Source organism: Blastomyces dermatitidis (assembly GCF_000003525.1).
Source record: "Blastomyces dermatitidis ER-3 genomic scaffold supercont1.8, whole genome shotgun sequence".
Taxonomy (NCBI): Eukaryota; Fungi; Ascomycota; class Eurotiomycetes; order Onygenales; family Ajellomycetaceae; genus Blastomyces; species Blastomyces dermatitidis.
Window position 1 is genome coordinate 1,449,472 of NW_025544781.1, and position 20,067 is coordinate 1,469,538.

The 20,067-nt window shown below is 43.6% G+C and overlaps 6 protein-coding genes across 6 annotated transcripts; 2 read left to right on the plus strand and 4 right to left on the minus strand.

Moving 5' to 3' along the window:
• Nucleotides 1-1,057: 1,057 nt before the first annotated feature.
• On the plus strand, nucleotides 1,058-1,300 carry BDCG_17486 (uncharacterized protein; the record flags this gene model as incomplete). The annotated part of the gene is made up of 1 exon (XM_045426603.1): nucleotides 1,058-1,300. The coding sequence occupies one exon, from the start codon at nucleotides 1,058-1,060 to the stop codon at nucleotides 1,298-1,300; it is 243 nt and encodes an 80-aa protein (XP_045282054.1).
• A 4,344-nt stretch (nucleotides 1,301-5,644) lies between these two features.
• On the minus strand, nucleotides 5,645-7,105 carry BDCG_07237 (uncharacterized protein). The gene is made up of 2 exons (XM_045423033.1): nucleotides 6,366-7,105; nucleotides 5,645-6,286 (listed from the first exon to the last, which is right to left on the minus strand). Exons 1-2 carry the CDS (start codon nucleotides 6,397-6,399, stop codon nucleotides 5,988-5,990), a joined length of 333 nt encoding a protein of 110 aa, XP_045278517.1. The 5' UTR covers nucleotides 6,400-7,105; the 3' UTR covers nucleotides 5,645-5,987.
• A 258-nt stretch (nucleotides 7,106-7,363) lies between these two features.
• BDCG_07238 (uncharacterized protein) lies at nucleotides 7,364-7,729 on the minus strand (the record flags this gene model as incomplete). The annotated part of the gene is made up of 2 exons (XM_045423034.1): nucleotides 7,364-7,582; nucleotides 7,676-7,729. The coding sequence occupies 2 exons, from the start codon at nucleotides 7,727-7,729 to the stop codon at nucleotides 7,364-7,366; spliced, it is 273 nt and encodes a 90-aa protein (XP_045278518.1).
• A 1,892-nt stretch (nucleotides 7,730-9,621) lies between these two features.
• On the minus strand, nucleotides 9,622-11,361 carry BDCG_07239 (uncharacterized protein). The gene is made up of 2 exons (XM_045423035.1): nucleotides 10,876-11,361; nucleotides 9,622-10,583 (listed from the first exon to the last, which is right to left on the minus strand). The coding sequence occupies exons 1-2, from the start codon at nucleotides 11,152-11,154 to the stop codon at nucleotides 9,999-10,001; spliced, it is 864 nt and encodes a 287-aa protein (XP_045278519.1). The 5' UTR covers nucleotides 11,155-11,361; the 3' UTR covers nucleotides 9,622-9,998.
• A 492-nt stretch (nucleotides 11,362-11,853) lies between these two features.
• BDCG_07240 (uncharacterized protein) lies at nucleotides 11,854-15,623 on the minus strand. Its single transcript, XM_045423036.1, has 5 exons — nucleotides 13,357-15,623; nucleotides 13,072-13,286; nucleotides 12,836-12,989; nucleotides 12,449-12,781; nucleotides 11,854-12,375 (listed from the first exon to the last, which is right to left on the minus strand). Exons 1-5 carry the CDS (start codon nucleotides 13,394-13,396, stop codon nucleotides 12,110-12,112), a joined length of 1,008 nt encoding a protein of 335 aa, XP_045278520.1. The 5' UTR covers nucleotides 13,397-15,623; the 3' UTR covers nucleotides 11,854-12,109.
• Nucleotides 15,228-18,878, plus strand: BDCG_07241 (DNA polymerase sigma subunit). The gene is made up of 3 exons (XM_045423037.1): nucleotides 15,228-16,615; nucleotides 16,677-17,367; nucleotides 17,421-18,878. Exons 1-3 carry the CDS (start codon nucleotides 15,864-15,866, stop codon nucleotides 18,021-18,023), a joined length of 2,046 nt encoding a protein of 681 aa, XP_045278521.1. The 5' UTR covers nucleotides 15,228-15,863; the 3' UTR covers nucleotides 18,024-18,878.
• Nucleotides 18,879-20,067: the final 1,189 nt, after the last annotated feature.

Consider the following 20,067-nt stretch of genomic DNA (forward strand, 5'->3'; position numbering starts at 1 on the left):
TCATGAATATAAGGAATTCTCAGAAGAGAACTCTGTGACTCATCACTCTGTCTGTAAAGCACTAGAGAGTGAAAGAGAATATCAGATCAAAGAGATTATTGACTCAGAGAAGTGAGATTGTAAGCTCTGATTCAAGATTCAGTGACAAGAGTATTCTGATAAAATGAATGAGTTCACTTGAGAATCATCTGAGCAGATAAGATATCTACAGAAGCTGAGACATGACTTTTATACTATGAATTCTGATAAGTCAGAATAATGCAGTCTTCACTAAGAATCTGATTGTGATAAAGACATTAACACTGTCATTTGTGAATTCTAGTCTATAAGATAATGAGTTTCTACTGGGATGAACAGTCTGCAGTATACATAAGAAAAGAAGAAAACATGTTCTTATTAAAGCTAAAAAATAAGAAAATAAACAGAGCTGCAAATACAATTTAGAGATTAATAAAGAAAAAATAAAGAAAACTCACACTTATATTATTAATATCTATGACACTCAATCTCCTCACAACTATTAATTTCTCTCTTTAAAGAAGCAGAGAGCATCATGTCTGCAGTACAGATAATTGTTGCATTTGACATGAAGACTGTCAGAAATGCACAGACTTCAGAGAAGCTGAATATCAGAGCACATGCAGTTGCAGCAGAGTCTTGAAGACTGGTCATCTACACATATGATCAGATACTTCTCATGAAGCTGTGTCTGCTCTCTCAGTTGTGCTGAAGTATTCAGCCTGAAAACAATGAGAATACAGAGAGAGAGCTCATCTGTTCAGATCAACTTCTGTCATGAATTCATGACATTTGCATTGTCTTGACTACCTGGATTTTGCAGGTATCTGAGGATCTATCTCTCATTGACAATGGGATTGTGGAAATGCGCCGCGGCGCGAGGACCATTGATAGGGAACCTAGGCATATTCACATATGCCTGGTCAGAGATTGTGCGGGCAGGGGGGGGGGTGGTTGTAGGCCTGTGAGACTGCAGGAGGCACTGGCAACACTGAGAGCTTTGTAAGAACTGTCAGCTAGGGTCTGTAAGGAATTACTTATGAGAAGACTTACAGCAAAGGGAAGGACTGCGCTGCTTGGAGCCAGGGGCTGGCCTGGGGGAGGGATGGGATGGGCCGCTGGCCCGAAGATCGGGTGCGGTGGCAGGGCTGGGGGGGGTGGAGGTGCGGTCGTGGGCGGCGGCGCCCCTGCTCCACCAGCCGGCAAAAAGCGACCGGAGGAGTCGCGGGGACGCCCACGAGAAGCTCGGCGGCGGCCAGACATTGTTTGCGAAGATGAATGAAAGATCAACTCATGAATGTTTCTCTTTGATGGGGGTGATCTCACAGAGAGTGATTCACCTGCGAGATGGATCTGTGTGATGGTCACACAAGAACCTCGTGGAAATGGTTGAGAGTCAACCGGAACCCTCCTGTATGGAAGGTGCGAGATGAATCTGCATGGTAGTCAGAGAAGGATCTGTAGGCCACAAAGAACCTTGCAGAATAAGGAACTGAGTGACAGACTCTTTTCCCTTTGTGGTAACAAGGGATTTTTCCTCACTGAGGTTTTTTACAGATGTGAAGGGTTTTTAGTGAGTATCACTGCAGTGCTGAGCTGACTATGAAGTCACTCAGTGAAAGGCTTCGCGGATGAAGTCTTAGAGAGAGGAGGATATGTAAGAAATCCCGCTCCTCGCGGATCCTTTACCCCTATTCCTATCTCTCATGTAATCAATAGGGCTAGCGGCCCTTGGCTACACACAACTATATAGACTGGAGTTCGCGAATACTATTTGTAACTCAGCTTGAATGCTATTATACATTTGACCCCTACATTTATCTTTCTACCATGAACACTTCTAGTAGTTAACAGTACATATCACGCCAAGCTGCAAACACCCGAATAATCGCCTGCGAGCACTTATTCTTACAAGTGAGGCCATGACAGCTGATTGATAGATCTATGAGCATTTAATAAGGCTGAGATCAGCAACTGAAAGCTTGATGTGTATATTATCAAGTGAGCAGTGACAGTCACTAACTAATGTCTCTGGAAATTAGTGGCTGGCCTGAGAGGACAGACGTGATGATCAGTTAATTATAGAGAGTTAAATGTAATTAGCTTAAGATGCATTCTGCGAGTGGCTAGCGCCCGTAGTTTAAGACTATATTCTCTTTTCTTTTGTCATAATATTTTCAAATGATTTCAAACTATCAGAAGGTGTTGAAATACTGCAATTTGTAAACAGTTTTTATATTCTAGACTGGAATTTTTTGATTTTACATATTTGAAATTGATAAATGTATAATAGTTGACTCTATAGATATAGGAAAAACTCTGAGAACTAAAGATTCTCAGGTAGATGTCATAGTCTCTGACTGCATACATTTATAATTGAAGAATAATAATAATAATAATAATAATAATAATAATAATAATAACAGAAGTCATTCAGAGCTGAACACTTATAACTCAGTGTGTATACAATCTTCTCTGTAGAAGAGAGAGAAGAAGTAACAGAAGAAGCTTAAGAACAGAAGAGAGTAGTCTCAGCAGTATTATCATCTTCAATTAAAATGACCTCTGATGCTAAAGTAACTAAGAACTATTATTAGTATACAAAACTATAAAAACAGAAGTAATAATTACTGAATAAACACTCACTGATCTTAGAATTGTATACATAATTACAATACATACAAGACTTCTCAGAAAGAGAGAGAGAGATATAGAGAAATACAGAAAGCAGAACACAGTATACAAACAGCTCATTCTTATGACAATATCTCAGACAAGATGTACAAGTCTCACATCTGTGAGTGTAAAAGAGTACAACATTCATGTTTTCATTTCTGAAAATACAGATATTCTTCATCTATATTATGAAGTTGAATGACAATCATCAGAGAATAGACTGATATAAGTCAATTATTTTGAAGATATTAGTCAGAGCAGATATACTTATAATATTAAATTTAATAGTTGTGAAAAGTTCCTTGATATCTGTAAATGTTATGACTTTATACACAGTAAAACTTATAACAATTTCTTCTAAGAATAGAAAAGTCAGTATCAGAAAGAAAAGATGAAAAAGAAAAAGACTTATAATTTCAACACTGTTGAAAAGAGAGACAATTCTCTGATATAAATGAATAATTCTCTTATTATAAATATTTAAAACAAATGTAATAATCAGTGTTTATAATCAAGCTTCAGATAGTTATATTATACACTGTCTTTATACAATAAATTATTCTAAGAGTCAGTAAGAAGAGTAAGAGTATATATACTGAGAGAGATAATTTATTAAGTCTATACAATATCTTCTTAAAATGAGAAGAGCTGATAATGAAAGCAGAGACAGTAAAACCAGAAGTAGTAGAAGTAAGAGTTACAGAAACAGAGATAGCAGAAGAGAAATCAGACACAGAAATAGATATAGAAAATTAAAGAGAAGCAGTAGAGAAAGAAATAGAGAGAATAAAGAGAGACACAGAAGATCTGATTATATATAACACAGATAATTTCTTCATTATCACATTCTTCAAGTTCTCAATCAATGATTTAATACTGAGTTCACTATTATTGATAGATGTGAATCTGTCAATGCATGAAGATTCTATATAAATAAAAACAAATATATCAGCATCTGTGTTCATGTAAAATCATGTCAGAAAACACAATCAGAAACTCACTGAGAAGAAAATAATCAGAAATGTATAAGAAGATGAAGAAGATGTGTTATTATTTATAATAATATATCATTCTGATAATTATTAGAAGATAAACAAGTTCTGATCATGTTTCACAACATATTACACTTACTGCTAACAAACTGCCTGATATGAGCACTATGATAATACTTATTATGAGAATGAGAGATCATTGTTAGAAACATGTACAATGTAATAGATAAACAGATAGAAAGAGTTAAATAGAAGAAGAGATAGAAATCTTGAATAATTATAATATTCAATGATAATGAAATGAAGAAGATAATTAAAAAATAAGAAAAGTTAGTGAATAAGTGATATAATATAGTAAAAGTTTCTTTGTAAGAGTATATACAGAACACTAGCTGAATCAGAGATAGATTATATAATTATAAAACACTAGTAATGAGCTAATCTGCATGAAGCTAGAGTGTATAATATGATTATGTGAGTGTGACTGAATCTGATGAGAGAGAATGTGATTTGAAAGAATATATAATCATTGAATAATAACATGACCACTTCTGAACTACTAGCATATACAGCCACTTCCGAGCTACTAGCATACACATATGAGTGTAAAGGGGCCATAGCGGCCGCTAATTAAATTAGCATATGATATTACAATATATAAGAAGCCGGTGTACGCCTGTAATCGTACGCTGGCTTAAGCAACCTTTGAATCACAAATTGATTTTGAATTGATTTTGAATTGATTCTGAATTAATTGTTAATTAATTATAGTAATAAAATAAATTCAATCTGTATATTTAAGTAATTAACAATTGATTTTGAATTGATTGTAGAATTGATGATAAATAATTAAGTGGTTTCAAATTACAAGAAAAGATGTATTGAGCGAGGTCAGGTAGTGGCACGGGCCACATTTGCGAGGTCAGCTTACATAACGAGGTCAAGTGGCGCACTTAGCGAGGTCAAGTTTTCTGCTTCCTGTTCCTTCCTTCCAGAAAGCAGAAAACTTGACCTCGCTAAGTGCGCCACTTGACCTCGTTATGTATCAATTCTACAATCAATTTAAAATCAATTTAAAATCAATTTAATACTGAAATTATTCTTGAATTTAATAATAAAGTAAGTATTTATATAATTTACACTGAATTGATTATCAACTGATTTTCAATCAATTATTAATTACTTAAATATATAAATTGAATCTATTTTTATTACTATAATCAATTCAGAATCAATTCAGAATCAATTCAAAATCAATTTAAAATTAATTTAAAATTAATTATTAAATATTTTTATCTTGATACATTTTAAAATTCTGTAAAACATCTTCTTATATTCTATATGAATTTATCTGTTCATTTAATTGATTATACATGCTTTGATTGATTGATGAGCTGAATGAATGAGTGGATTGAAAGATTGAAAGTCAATTACCAACTGATTATTACTGTATTATGCGAGGTCGGGGTCATGATTATGTAACGAGGTCAAGTGGGTGGCGCACTTAGCGAGGTCAAGTTTTCTGTATACACCTTCCTTCGTTCCAGCAAGCTCCCGTCAAAAACTTGAAACACACTCTCTCTGCACACGACTTATTACAGACCCTCTAGAGAGCTCCACCTGTGTCGTGGCAGCCTGCAGCTGCGGAATCGAGAAGAAGCTTTGGCATGCACAAGTCCAAAAAGGCGTCCGCCCTGGGAGCTCCTCAAGTCGCCGCTATTGGCCATATTATTCGAGCCGTTTTGCCTGTTGACGAGGCGTATTTTCTTTTGAGTACTCCCGTTGGGAATTCTCGATATTTCTGATGCTTGTATGGGCAATTCAAGCATTACTAAATCTGTGATGGATGATGATTTCATATCTTTTTCGACCAAGGAACTTCCTGCCCCCCTGTTCTTTATCCGCTTAAAACATCAAGCTGTGTAAATACGTGGCACACTTGAGTCCACTTCTCTCGCTTGCCGTGGTTTCCCGGCCATTGGCAGTTAATGGGGCCGCGAACCACCGCCCTAGCCTTGAGGGATTGTTTTGAAGCCTCCCCTCCCCACAATGACTTGGTGGGAAATTGACTGAAAATATCAACGGATCAGGGAGTAGATTATCATGAAAAGGCCCAAATCTTTGCATTTTACTTGGCCAACAATGTTGGGTTTGCATGCGAATGTCAAGAACAGTTGACATAAGGGACTTCGAAATCAGCTTGTGTTAATCATTTTATTGAAAGCTAAAGCCGTTTTTACGGATCATGCTTGGGTTGAAATCCCATCAAACCAACTATCCCCATGTCATCCTGCAGGCCTCTCACCAATCCAGCGTCCCTTCAATAACTGTCTCTCCAGCCTCTATCGCGGCATTTTCGTCCAAACCCACAGACAACTTCTCATAAATCTTCTTCGTGACCTCATTATGCAGCTCCATCATCGCGTCATCGATATGCTCCTTGGGAGTACCAACAAGGTGCGTTCGGAAGGTTCCAGCGTCCGCGTCTGTCGTTACAAGAATTGCATTGCTTGCTTGAATGTTTCCGTACATGCCGAGGAACACGAGCCCGGTTATGATCTCAAACTTCTTCTCTGGGCCATAGAGGAATTTGGCATTTGCTTCATAATTCAAGAGTTAGTAGTCTGTAAAGCAATCGGTGACGCACGAGGTGGCTTCCAAAGGGTGCGATGAACTCACCAAGAATTTGCGTCCGAAGATATGCAGCACTCATGCTGGATGAAGACCCGATTTATCTCGAGGGATATAGGTATGCGAATCTGGGAAATTGATATTTTGAAGGCGGTTGCTTTAAATTGAAGGCTGATTCCACCCTGTTTAAATATCCATGAGATCGCTCCAGACTCCAACTCTTCGATTTTTAGAACGTATGGGGTTCGTTTAGTTCCAGCACTATCGGAGAGAGTCAATCCTTCTCAAGCCTTCGGTCAGAGAGCTCATATCTTACACGGCGAGGCTCTGCTGTTGAGGAATCCACTATCACGAACTTGGGGTTTGAAATGTGCGAAGATTTGGCAGCGGACCTCCGTTGTCAAATATTCTAGTGCAGAAACCTCGTGTTTCCACGGGCCTTCATCTTGTCACCAATGAACATGACTCCAGAGCTCACCGCTTCCCTTGTTCATCCATATCGAGAACTGAGGAATCTACAGTTCCGAGGCTGAATGGCTAGACTTGTTTTTATATTTTTAGCACTACAAGCCACCGATCTTCTTCTAGCGGATGAGTCCTTTGAGGAACGGAATCAATGAAGGAGAAAATAAAATGCTAACACTGATATGAGCCCATGCTGGTGCTGGTGTTGCCCCAACAGCAAAGCCAAAGCCACGCCAACGGTCACGTGGATTGGAGAATGGTGAGAAGGATGGGATCGAAACACAATTATTATTGAAAAATGCAACAGCTGTGTTGCTCCAAAACCTTTACCAAGATTAGAAGATGAAAACATCAAAGTCGTATGGTCGATGGCTTTGCGGATCCGTATCCGTACCGCTTGAATCCTTGCTATTCGCCTATCTCCCCTCGGTTTCCTCTCGCTTCAATGGATCTTTCGGCTGTTCTTTCGTATTATCTGACGCCTTCGGCAGCCGCCTTCCGCCGGCCTGCCTCACTCATAGATCAGAACCCGCGATTCAGTGCTAAAGAATGGAGCTTGCTGCCTGCTGTCGTTGATTTTTCTAAATTTTTTCCCCTTGCAGAGCTTCAATTGCGCTACCGTGTTCCACTCTTAATCCGCCTAGGCACGTTGGAGATTCGGCGACGACGCGGCTCTGAGACTTATTGGATCCTCGAATCCCACCTCCATTATGATTAATCTCCTCCTCTTCCAGCTCCGCATTGCATATTCCCCGCGACTTCTTCCATTTAAGTTTAATGGACAGCCAGTCTCTCTCCCCCTATCACATTTAGGTCGATGCCTAAGGTGGGACAAGCGTACCGTTCTACAGTTACTGGATAAGCAACTTATCTATGTCTTGTGTAGCACGTACAGCTGAGACGTTCCGAACCATTTCGCTAACTTCATATTCAACCAGACCTTCCATTTTCTAGAAAGGGGTCATCAGAGGTTCTATAGGAGGCCAAAAAGTCGCCCCCCCCCCCTCCCCCAACCCCCGATTTAATTATTTCGTTTCCGGATGAAACACACAAACTCAACATGATCTACATGCGGAATTTAGCAGACCTCCGGTGGCTCGTTAGAACCTATTCGACTTCGAAACACAGATTGGCTCATTGTGGGATATGCTCTCCCGATGTAGCACTGTATAGTGGTACTCAGAGGGTTTCCCGTTAGAGCACCCCTTGAAACAAATAAAGAATGCTCCGTCAACAACCTATATTGAAAGTATTTGAGACGCCATGAAGGATGCTTCAAGCTGCTTGCCAGATCAAATGATCTATGGTCCATGAACTTGCAGCGGCTACTCAACCCAAAACATCTATCAGCGAAAGACCGCTTCATTATGTGTACAAAATATGGCCAGGGACTGGCCGAGAGCAAGGGATAATTAATGAGACGTCATTCGATTTTCGGCCTTAATGAGCGGATAGTGACTTGAGGGTCCCTTCAATACTAAAAGAGCCGAGACAGGGAAACCAAGGCAAGGGCTTCAGCACCACAAACTTTGAAGGCGGGAAAGATTTTAACATACACAGAATTATAAAAAGAAAATTTCAAATGCGCATCCTGCTGTTATGAAACTACCAGAAAATATTTATGCTAGAATACCACCTGCCAATGTTGAAACCTAAAAGACACTCCTAATCACGCCCCCATGCTGTCTACCAATATCGATCAACCCCTACTAGGCGGAAGGCAATGGGAATTGACATATACCGTTCACAACGGCCCGGTAACAGGAATTATTACTTCCCACGTTATTAGGGGGGGAACAACGCTCTGCTCCTACGATCAATCAGGGAAGGCGGAATCGGACAAAGGACAAGGGATATGTCTAGTTGGGAATTACAGCGCCATGTTTATTTCTGGAGGTTTGATGGCCGTCATGACCGTCAGATAACAACATCCGCATATCAAGAGAACGCCCAGGGCAAGGTATCACTTACGCAATTGCACTGTCCGGAGGGGCACTGGCAAGAAGCACCACAAGCACAGCCACAGTCACCTATTTATCAACGTAGACATTGTTAATATGGTGCTGAATATATGAAAGATGATGCAAAATCTCTCCTGCACTTGGAGACAACAAAACGGAGCCACATGAAACAGGGAAGTTCACATACCCATGATGAAATGCGGGGTAATTGATGGAAAAAAAATCGGTTGATAACTTGGTATATCTGTAGGTATGATGTTGGATTCTGATAAAACCTTGGGGCTGACGAAGGAATAAGGAAGATAAAACAGATTCCCCGAGAAAATCTGGGATCTAGTGGTCTATTTATATGCGCGCACGAAGGAAGGACGGGCGAGAAACCTTACGACCACATGTTGCAAGGCGGGGTACAATCCCGCTAGAATATTTTAGCAATTGGTGGTTGGTTGGTCGATAAATCCCCCCAGATCCATATTAACTTGCTTGCCTTGCCCAACCCACCAAAATGCCAAAACATAATAAATCAACAAACAAATCATGTCAATCATCCCATCCCGCATTCCCACACGCTCGGGCTTGCATCGGAGGGGCGCGGGTTATGCTCCTGTGTGCGCCAATCGCTGGAATCCACTTGAGCTGATGATAACTCACATTCCGGCGTTTTTGGGCCCGGAGTAGGTGGAAACTGATCCGACTCGTAGATACGTCGGGTGAGTTCTACGGGATTGGATCATTTCTCTCCCGTGTTTTAGTCGGCCGGCTTTCTACGCTTGGTTTGTTTTTTTCTTTGTGATTATATTTGTGATTATATCGACAAGTAAGATTTGAATGTTGGAGCACGAAACCGGTTACTTGGTTTCTTTCTTGGTTTCTTTCTGACACATTATGGTTTTATTTTTTAGTTTAGACCTTCATGTGGATGTTGGGTATTTAGCCCAGGGCTGACGAGTAAATACAAAGTTCATTAGGCATTCAAGGGCGATTCGTTGCTGTTGGGGACTGGCTGATACAATAGAAATAGTTTATTATACAGTCAGCCCGATTTAAACTTCTAAAATCACGGTATACTAGAATTATTTCCCCTAGGATGGATAGGATTACCTATCTATCAAACATGGCAATGACACATCATACCGTGCCATCCAAAGTATTTAAGGAAAATCTTCACCTGTTTCATGCATCACATATCCGAAAGTATCCCCGAGGCTACCGCCGTATTCAACACTTCGCACCATCCATATCCAGAGGGCAACATCTACCCTACCGGGGTCCCACCAACCCCACTGAAGCCCTCCTTTAAGAATCTTACCATGCCCTTATCCAGTGCGTGTTCCTCGAAGCTAATCCGCCCAAGCTCCCAATGTAGCCAATCATCAATCCTTACCCTAGTCTCCGCTCTCAACAGCCCGACACTCACGTCCACCACCTCCGGTCTCTCATCAGAGTGCCAGAAAACAGTAGCGCCACAAACGCCACAGAATTCTCTATAGACTCCGGGAGAGCTTTTATACTTCAGAGTTCCCAAGTCATCGTAGGCTAGGTTCGAGCCGTCTGATGTTTTGAAGATGTTTAACCGTGAAATAAACGCCCAACTTTGGATCGGGAAGCCAGATGCTAGCCGGCAGGAGTTGCAGGCGCAAAGGCCTGTGAGATATTTTGTGCCATTATCGCACAGCCACCATTTCACGTCATTGGGATTGGCAGCCGCCGCAGAGGGGGGTGTGGAGGAGTGGTAGGGAACCAAGACATCAGACCATGGGGACGTGGGGGAACGGGATGTGTGATTGGGGGCGGTCATGAAAAACTTGACGCCCTCGCACTGGCAGCTTGCAGCTTGCAGCTAAGGTTTTGGTCGAAGAGGGTGCGGGGGTTTGGGGATTCCTGCTGAGATTCGTTTGATTTCTGGTCACTCGTCCAGCTAGTGGGAGTGTAAATATGCTGGAGCAGTGCGGGTAGCTCCTGTGAAACATGTGTTGCGTTCCGTTCCGCTCTGAAGAACCCCTCCAGCTGGCTTGGGCAGACCGAAGATGCCTCCGTCAACTGTACTGGCTAAACACAGATGTGATATGGACTCCGTCTGAGGTCCGCTGTCTTCTATGGTTCCCCGCGCTGCCATGAATTTTGCCTCATACTCTTCGGTTCCCTTGATCTGGAGAAAGACATGGGCGCCGCATGTTCCGCAGAACCAGAGGCTCGAAGTGGTATTCGACAAGACCATTAAGATCGGATCCTGATTGCTTGCCTTGTTTCAGAGGGACATAGGATGTGCAGAGTAGTCCTGCTGTCCGACGACAGGTATCGCAGTGGCAGAAGGGCAGCACGGATGGGCTACGCATCACTGAATCTGGTGACCAGTCCAGGATCACGGTTTGAGATGCGCGATTGCATAGACATACAATTCGTGTCGCCATGGTCCCTTGATTCCGCACACTGCAAGTGGAAGAATGATGTGCTGCCAATGCTGTTGAATACTGGGGGACGAGCACGTTAGCTGTGCATGTAATCGCTTGAATATGGATAAGTTGACGAGAGTGTTTGAATGCGATATCTATTCAGGCGATGGGAGATGCAACATACCCCCTTCAGACCCACGTCATCTAGGTAAGCACGAATACGAGATATTTAGTAGTACTCCGTAGATTGCTGCTAAACATCCTTGATCCTCGAAAACGAGAGCGCTTCAAGGATTGGTAACAAGCGCAGCTTGAAATGCGCCTGCGGTGCTGCTTCACCAACGAGAAGCCAGGCCAGCCAAACGTCAGAAAGATGCTTAAAGGCCAGTGGTTAATGTATCTCCTGCAGCTAGGTGATTGCCTCTCATCCCACTAGTCCGTAAGTGCCCTTAAATAGTGGATGAGTAAATTCAATTCGCCCAAGTTTATGTATTTAGCTTCCCGCTTATGAGAGCAGGAAGATATCATCTCGAGCTGGGGGTCTGTCTTGACAGTTGGCGTTAGTGTTAAATGGCGATGAAAAGGCTTGAAGAGCCTCCAAAAGATTGTATCGATAATCAACCTTGTAGTTCTCAGAGCATTATATTGCCTCGATAGTTCCTATTTTGTGTATTGGATACGATATCTTTGGAGCTGATATCAATCCACAATTTGTTTATGGCCATTTGCTGCCGGTATTATAGCTTGTTAACAGCCTTTTTCAACTTGAAGCTATTACGTCTTCAGCTATGCTTGATTTGCCTCGGAGAGACTTCGCACGAAGTTCCGGAGCGGTATGGTAGCCGACTTTGAAACTGGAGAGACCATTCTGAGTATTTTGATAAGAACGTGGAATTAAATTTTTATTCTGGAATAGCTTTCCTCGCAACAAAACAAAATATTCGCTAGTCCGACGCTGTCTGATATCCATCTACTAAGTTTTGCCTCCGCTGAACATCTTGGCAAAAAATTGCTCGGCAGTCATTAATGACTTTGGCTCTCCTGGAGCGACCACGTCTTGAACAGATTTCTTAAGCGCCTTCGCCTGCTCTGCATCGAACTCCTGATTCGCGAAATATCGACCATCCGCCCATTGTGTGAATGAATACATGTCCCTAATGCTTTCGAGTGCTCTAATGCCGCCCATCGTAGGGAACTTTTCTATTTCGAGGGGAACATATCGTGATGTTTTGCCGGTAACTATGCAACTCCGAAAATAAGGGCTTCTGGTTAGCCTGTATAATTTGTTGGCATATCGCGAATGGGGCCGCACCTTTGGTAAAATCTTCAATGATCTCCTGAAATGTTGCTAGATGGCCAAATCCTTGGATGGTTTTTCCGCCCCATGTTTCTGGGTGCAGCAAAACACCATGGACAAGATCTCCGAAGTCTTCCTCGATTGCAATGTATGGAACCAATCCCGGGCCACCAACTAGAGGCTGCGAGAGTGTGACATAACCTTCAGAGTCCGTCGCGAGGGGGAATCCGCCGAACACTTCTGCAATGAATGGAGACGTGAAGTTTTCGAAGTACCAACCGGCACACACAGCTGTTACAGTTTTGAAATTAGGACTATTTCGGGCGAGCTGTTCGATTTTATTTTTGTCTGGATAAAGAGTTAGTAGGTAGGCGAAATAGAATACGGAAAATTGATACTAACTGTCCATCATATCTAGTTTGACGGCCCCTTTAGTAATTTCGTAGATATGGCCTGCTGAGCTATACACGAAATGCTCCACGCCAGCTTCGTTTGCAGCATCTACAATGACGCGACCAAGGTCCAGCTCAGTGGGTCCATTGGGATCATCAAAAGCCTTATGATTAACTGTTAGCATCTCGCATCGCCATACTCTCAATTTGAATGGTCCAATGGGCTACAGTCCTCGCAGCTCTTACCGAATCGTCGGAATTAGTATTAGCAAATACTGCCCAGCTGTCTTTAAATGCATTGGCCAAATCGTCTTTCTTAAATCCATCTACTCCCACAACCTCAACGCCAGCCTGAGCCAATTCTTTAGCCTTAGGGGAGTCAGGGTTCCGGGTGAGTCCTCGGACACGGAATGCCGCGTTGTTGCGAAGAAGTGATCTGACAACAGAACCGCCTTGGTTACCTATGGAAAACGAAGATCAGAGTCGGCCCAGTCATGAGGAATGGTAAGATGGTAAATTTCAAAAGTTTACCTGTAGCACCAAAAACAGTGACAAGTTTTGGGGACGCCATTTGATTTTGGGAAGTATAGAAATATATGGAAATAATTAATATGATTGTCGTTTTTTCACTGTAGTAGAGCTGGATCGGTGGATTCAATGGATTGATTCTCTCTTGTTTCTTGCTGATACCATCCCATTTATATATCACAAAATTCGACACCCTTTGGGTGTCTTTCGCTTTACGCACTGTCAAGGTAGGGTAGGGCTTTCTCGAAATTATTCTGCCTGAAAAGCACGACACGTTGTAGACACTGGTTCAACGCTGAATGGATATTAGGAATAGCATTCGGGAGTCTATGGAGACACGCCAAGTTTGCCGAGTGTTGGGAGGGGGGGTGGAAATTCGTATCGTGTACTCCGTATGCTTAACTCTATCTAAATCCCACTTCGCCAAGGCTGACGAAGATATCCATAGGAAAACGACGTCATGCTTCAAAACGCTGGGAATTGGCACAGAATGTAACATCTCGAATGCCTTGAAGAAAGTATGTGTGTAAGGAGGACACTTCTCTCGGTATCGCTCGCTCCGATTACCCAAACGTCCCTTTTTCGGCAAGCCGGAGTCTTGAAAGCATCATCTCGGCGCCGGCATTTTCTCTCCCGGCAAATAGGGATAGAAGATTTGGTGGTCTCGTCTGCCATTCTCCTTGACAAAGTATGAGGTACTTTTTCGCTTCACGGCGACATCATCAGAGGCAAAGGGGACTTATTGGCATGTTCCACCCGTTGCTAATGCATGTGCCGTTCAATAATTGGCGCCAACCTTCCAACAGGTTCGTATTATTTAGGCACCACATTAATTTCAATTCCTAAAAGACTCCTGATCACGAACATCGTTGTGATGGGTAATGTCTTCGAGAAGTTAATGCAGGCTTCGCGCTTTGTTGATTCTCTGACATCCCCAGGCAACAGCATTAACATTATTTACGGCAGCATATCTGTAGCAAGCATCCCATCCACCATACGGCAAGGAACCCCGCGCTTAGATTCCACTGGCTTTTTTGCGCGGAAACTACTATCCCCAGAACTTTCTACCAAGCCGACTGACATTTGGCAGATATCGGGAAGCAGATCTCAAATACAACTTCCTTATTATATATAACTTTCCGACATCGGTGAAGAACTCATATCGATTTCTCAGGTAAGCCCAAAACTTGCGGCCCGTGCGATTTAACAGTCGCACCACGGCCCCGCGCGCCAAGAATTTTGACAACCTGTCCAAGTGGGACCAAACCAATGGCAGGAAGAAGTGCAGGGAGTCAAGGGTTTGGAAATAGTGGCGCACAATACAGCCTTATCAATAATAATTATTAAATCTAGCTTGTCTGTTTGGGATGAAGCAAACGAACCCTAGTAGGTGATCAGAAGCTTGGGTTGCTGTGACTTTCCTTGCCAAAAGCCCTCCGGTGACGAGAGAGCCCCTCGAAGCCAAATTTGGTTGGTTGGTACTTGCACAATCTTTCTACCACATCTGCTCCGTCTGAAGGGTCATTATTGCCCTGTTCTTCCACTTCATCTCCTTGCCATCCACTCTGGCTTTTGCCAAGCTGCTACTGGGAAATGCTGGAGCCTGGTAGCGAGATTCTCAGATCAGCCTCAGATTGGGGTCTTCACGGTGAAACCAAATTTGATCATTCCGTTAAGCTAGCCAAGTAGCTGGCTGCCTCTTTAAGTAGCCAGATATACGTCAATTGTCATCGAAACCAGCTTCTCGCCGAAACCTCAAGCAGAATGACAGTGGCGGTTAGGACCGTAGTGGACAAAATGTCATTATAGTTACGTCCATTGGGACGAAATCCTGAACTTTGCATGGTTACTTCAATGGGAAGCTAAAGCGCCGCCAATAACGCTGCACGGAACATCCTTCATCCCGAATGTGGATGGCTCTCTGTGTTCAGGGCGTCGAAATTTGAGAATGTTTTGATTGAAGCGCTGGGCTGAGCCATCAGTCTTGCACAGCATGGAAACTGTTTTTAGAAGTAATTGCACCAGGCTGCAGCCCCCCACTGCAACGGGGAGTCTCTGACAATTTCAACTGCTGTTGAAGCGCGCTGGCTTAGCCAGTTAACCTTGCCTTTGCATGGCCGGATGGGTGTGGAAGTGGAGGAGAGAATCAAAAAGGCTGCTATCTGCTGTGGAAATAATAAATACAAAAGAAAAGAATGAAATTCCAAATTGTCAATAACCATTTTCCCCCAGTACAAGTCAAGGTTCAAGCTTGCTCTGGTCAAGGGATGGTGGTTGGTTGCAAAGATGGAATTTTTGATGAAGGCAGATATACATTCGACTATCTTCACCGCCTTCCTCTTTGCGAAACTGCCGTCCCCTTTCACACAAAATCCTCTCAACTTCACATCGAAAAGACTCTGTGACATGCAAAAATCCTGCGACAACGCCCTACCCTACCATCGACACGCTGTGTAGTTACACATTCCAAAGGCAATTGGGATATCGCCAGACACAAATAATCTGCCACCATGCCCCCGCAGTTCGAGTTTCGCGGGAACAGGCAGGGGGGAAGACCCCGCCAGCAACCTGAATTCACGTTTCGATCTCGGTTCCCCAAAACTTCGGCGCGACCATTATTGTCAATGTCGCAAAGAGAAACGACACCTGAACTCTTGTGTTGCCCGCAAACCGCAGAGCAGAAAGCAAGAAAATTTATGTCTTTAGAAGATTTAACTGATAGCGACGAGGCAGAGATGGAGGTTTCTTCTGCAGATGAAGGGTCCCAACCTCCACGAAAGAAGCAGGTTACCGAGTCTAGCGCAGGTCCCGTTGCAAACGCCCCCAGATGGTCGAATCCGGACCCGTACACCGTTTTGCTGCCGTCTGATGAGAATCCAGTGAAGAGGAAAGACTTTGTGAAGCTGATCCGCAAGGCAAGAATACAGTCGACCCCACAACCTAAACCTGATGAGCACAATGCTGTCGTTTTGAACGATGATTTTATATCCTTTGGCATGGATGATATGGAAATGGATGAGACACCTGAAAATGCGCCCCGGGGGCCAAAAAGCTCGATGAACCAAGATGGTGACCCTGCCCTTGGCAGCAGAAAGCGAACCCATGACGACGAAATAATCGGGCAGTCCAGGCGCCCTGGCGCCGTGGGAAAGTTCTTTAATTCTGATGGATCAATACTTCTCAAGTGGAAGCCGTTCGAAGACCAGAATACGACTCCTTGGATAGATTCCTTAGGCCCTTCTATCGTCCATTTAGGATCCAGGTAAGTTAAACACTAATTCCCTGGTCGGCATCACCACAGCTAATGCCCATTTCTTCGTCAGGCTGCACAACGAAATTCTCAGTTTTTACCACTGGGTCAAACCCAAACCTTTCGAAAATTCGATTAGGAATGACTTGATCGCGCGGCTCCAGCGTCACTTTGAAAGAAGACATTATGGCTCCCAGCTCAGGGCTTTTGGTTCATTCGCCTCTGGACTCTATCTTCCGACAGCAGATATGGATCTTGTCTTGCTCTCAAGGCAGTTCATTCGACAGGACCGCAAGGTTCTTTGTCAACGGCCACGTGAAATCTACTCGTTTGCCGCATATCTCAAAGATCTCGACATCGCTGTGCCGGGATCCGTTGAAACCATTGCTCATGCTAAAGTCCCTATTATCAAATTCGTAGACAGGCTTACCGGCTTGAAAGTTGATTTGTCATTCGACAACTCCACTGGGATAGCAGCGAACGAAACATTTCAGGTTTGGAAATCTCAATTTCCCGCCATGCCTATCATTGTCTCCGTGATAAAGCAGTTTCTGCTGCTCCGCGGCCTCAATGAGGTACCAACTGGTGGTTTGGGTGGATTCTCGATCATTTGTTTAGTCACTAGCCTCCTCCAGCACCTCCCGTACAGTGGTGCAGAACCTAATCTGGGCGGTGTTCTCATGGACTTCTTCGATTTCTATGGTAATAAGTTTGATTCCAGGAGAGTCGGCATACAGTTCGACCCGCCCGGCTATTTCGATAAGGTATCAACCAATGTCCCCTGTCAAGTCTATGTAAACTAACCGCTCTCTCGCAGAAACTCCTTGGCGTCTATCAAGCAAACAAGCAACAGCGACTTGCAATTATGGACCCTAACAACCCTGATAATGACATCTCTGGAGGAACAAAGGAAATTCCACTAATTTTCAGGGCCTTTGCGGACGCTTATCAAATTCTTAAGCAAGATATGGTGCAAGCGGCTTTCTTCCCGCAGAAACGCATGAATAGCCTTCTAGGCTCGATTATCGGGGCGAACTATGAATCATACGACCGTCAGCGCACACATCTGACTAGTCTATGTGAAACTGATCCTCGATTTGCACACTTCTTCCAGCCTCCTCCCCCGAATAGCCCTCCACCAGAGGCGCCCGCGACACCTCCCCCACCTCCGCCAGAAGAACCGGGGACTGTGGCTGCAAGAGGGACCGAGCACAATAACTCAGCACAAAATTCCAAGCTATCTAAAAAGCAGTCCACAGCATTAGATCGTGCCAATCGACTTAGGAAGCTTCGACCTGATTTGAAGAAAGTTCCGAAATTCGTGGCCCTCGACGCTGCTGTGAAACTGGGAGGGTACTCCTCAATTGTAGAAATGGATAGCGACTTATCCCGTAGGGGAAAGGCTCCTTTTCAGCAGTGAATCTATGCTACCGATTAAGCTTGTTGTGGACCAGTTTCATGTTTTGCAGTTTGGCAATCAATCAACGACACGTACCAGGCGTATCAGACATCTTGCCCCCAGCTCTGACTTCGTTAGATGCCCTCGAGTCCTTCTCGGGATTATGTGGGCGGCTTTCGCCTACCTGTGTAGGCTCTCGTGACTTATCGATTCCTTCCTTTCTGTTATTCAAACTCTTTTCCCCCTTTTTTTTTTTTCCCTTGCTTCTCTTTTCCCCCTCAAACGGCGTTTCTGTATGATTATACTGGAATGATACCCATAACTATTAACCACAGGGCAAGTGGTACCGGCAGGATGGAGGATTTTGACTTTATTTTGCTTCTCATTCATGGTTCTGTGCTGTAGCGCACCGGACGGTTTCCTTCCACTGTTATACGCAATTAACATTACATATTCTATTTCATGTTTACCGCCCTCTCTCGCATACCGCATCGCGGTTGATCATTCCTTCCCAACGCTATTATTTTTCTACACCCCAGCTGTTAGCTGGATACCAGGCTCACCCTAGTTTCAATCGACTAAGAATTTTAAGAGGACCTGAAAATACGACAGATGAAGATTTTCAGGAGTAATTGACAATTATAGATCGAGCGCCCGGTTCCGCGGACATCCTATCCGTACCTTGTTCTTCAACTCTCCCGTTCCTCCCTCTATTGAAATTACCACGGCCTCCTCGAATGAATTGGGGCGAACATGCACAATCCACGAATCTCGACGCAATGCGATTAAGGTTAAAGCCACCCATTTTCTCATCGTCTTCCACCCCCTTCTCCAGTTCGCCCCTTAGGACTCGCCAACCCCCTCTTACCTTCCTTCTCACCATATGGTTCGCTATACGCGAGCATATGGAGAGGAGTCCATAATTACTGCCGTTTCAGCCCAATTTCCTATTCGCTTCCTGCTTGCTCTCTTGAAAAACAAAAATCAGCATGATTTTTTTACGAGGAGCGGAGGCATATCATATGTATTGTTGTTCTATTCTTTTCAGATCTTTCACATATCATTCTTTTTCTTCTTTTTGTTTTATTCAATTGCCATTATCATTGCATCCTAAGAAGAGAGAGAGAGAGAGAAAAAACCCTTTTTGCGTATCTATCTTATACCACAGGGCAAAAAGAGGAAGCCGCACAAAGCCTCAAATTGATTGCCGTATCCCATCACTTCACATATTCCGAATTTGCTTCTGAATCATAGAACCATTCAACAGAAAGATAAAAAACGGAAGAGGGAAAGGCAAAAATAAACACCGCTAAACCGTTAAGCGCTTAGGAATCGGGATACTATCGTCGTTGACTGAACCTCTTTTTTTTTTTTTTTTTTTTTTTTTTTTTTTTTTTTTTTTTTTTTTTTCCTTCGCTCTAGCCCTCCCCTTTTACTTGTTTACGCAGATGTTTCTCTATTTTCAGGAGCCATTCATTAGTCCTCGTTTTCTGATCCTGCCCTTTCACCACATTTCCCCTCCACTCCCCCGAAGCGAAGGAAGAAAACGAAAGAAATAACACTCTCAAGCGGAGACCATCAAAAACAAAAGTAACTATTAACTATTACTTACAACAGGATCACAAAAACAACCACCCTCACAATCCTTCGCACTTCCGCATTTGGTCTCTTTGCTCTGGCAGCGGTTATCGAGCGCCATCTATTTTTCACACACATTTAGTCCCGACGTCATCTCTCTCTTGGGCGCCGTACTCTCCCCGGATGTTCGTTCCCTGGGTGGGGATCATTTGAGACAGCTTGATTCAGCATTGCTAAAGAAACAAAAAAGAAGAGACTCACAGCAGTATCCCGTCTAGCCGGGCTCCTCATATCTTCTTCCCCCATGATCGGACTCGCCGTCACAACCCCGACAAAGAGAGCAGCAAGTACCCAGGTGAACTTCATATTCGCGGAAATTCCTCTTGATTCTGGGGCCGGCGGGTATAGTATATAGTCAAAACTAGTTAGGGCACGTCAATTTAATAGCCAGACGGGGGGGGGGGGGGGGTGTCTCCCCTCCTGGGGG

Coding starts and splice junctions, on each gene's coding strand:
- BDCG_07239 (XM_045423035.1), bottom strand. CDS start 11,154: ATGGCGACACGAATTGTATGTCTATGCAATCGCGCATCTCAAACCGTG. Junction 10,584..10,875: donor CAGATCAAGGGAACCGAAGA/GTATGAGGCAAA, acceptor CCAAAACCTTAG/CTGCAAGCTGCAAGCTGCCA.
- BDCG_07241 (XM_045423037.1), top strand. CDS start 15,864: ATGCCCCCGCAGTTCGAGTTTCGCGGGAACAGGCAGGGGGGAAGACCC. Junction 16,616..16,676: donor ATCGTCCATTTAGGATCCAG/GTAAGTTAAACA, acceptor TTTCTTCGTCAG/GCTGCACAACGAAATTCTCA. Junction 17,368..17,420: donor CGCCCGGCTATTTCGATAAG/GTATCAACCAAT, acceptor GCTCTCTCGCAG/AAACTCCTTGGCGTCTATCA.
- BDCG_07237 (XM_045423033.1), bottom strand. CDS start 6,399: ATGAGTGCTGCATATCTTCGGACGCAAATTCTTG. Junction 6,287..6,365: donor TCTTCGGACGCAAATTCTTG/GTGAGTTCATCG, acceptor TGAATTATGAAG/CAAATGCCAAATTCCTCTAT.
- BDCG_07240 (XM_045423036.1), bottom strand. CDS start 13,396: ATGGCGTCCCCAAAACTTGTCACTGTTTTTGGTGCTACAG. Junction 12,990..13,071: donor ATACTAATTCCGACGATTCG/GTAAGAGCTGCG, acceptor GTTAATCATAAG/GCTTTTGATGATCCCAATGG. Junction 12,782..12,835: donor CAAACTAGATATGATGGACA/GTTAGTATCAAT, acceptor CTCTTTATCCAG/ACAAAAATAAAATCGAACAG.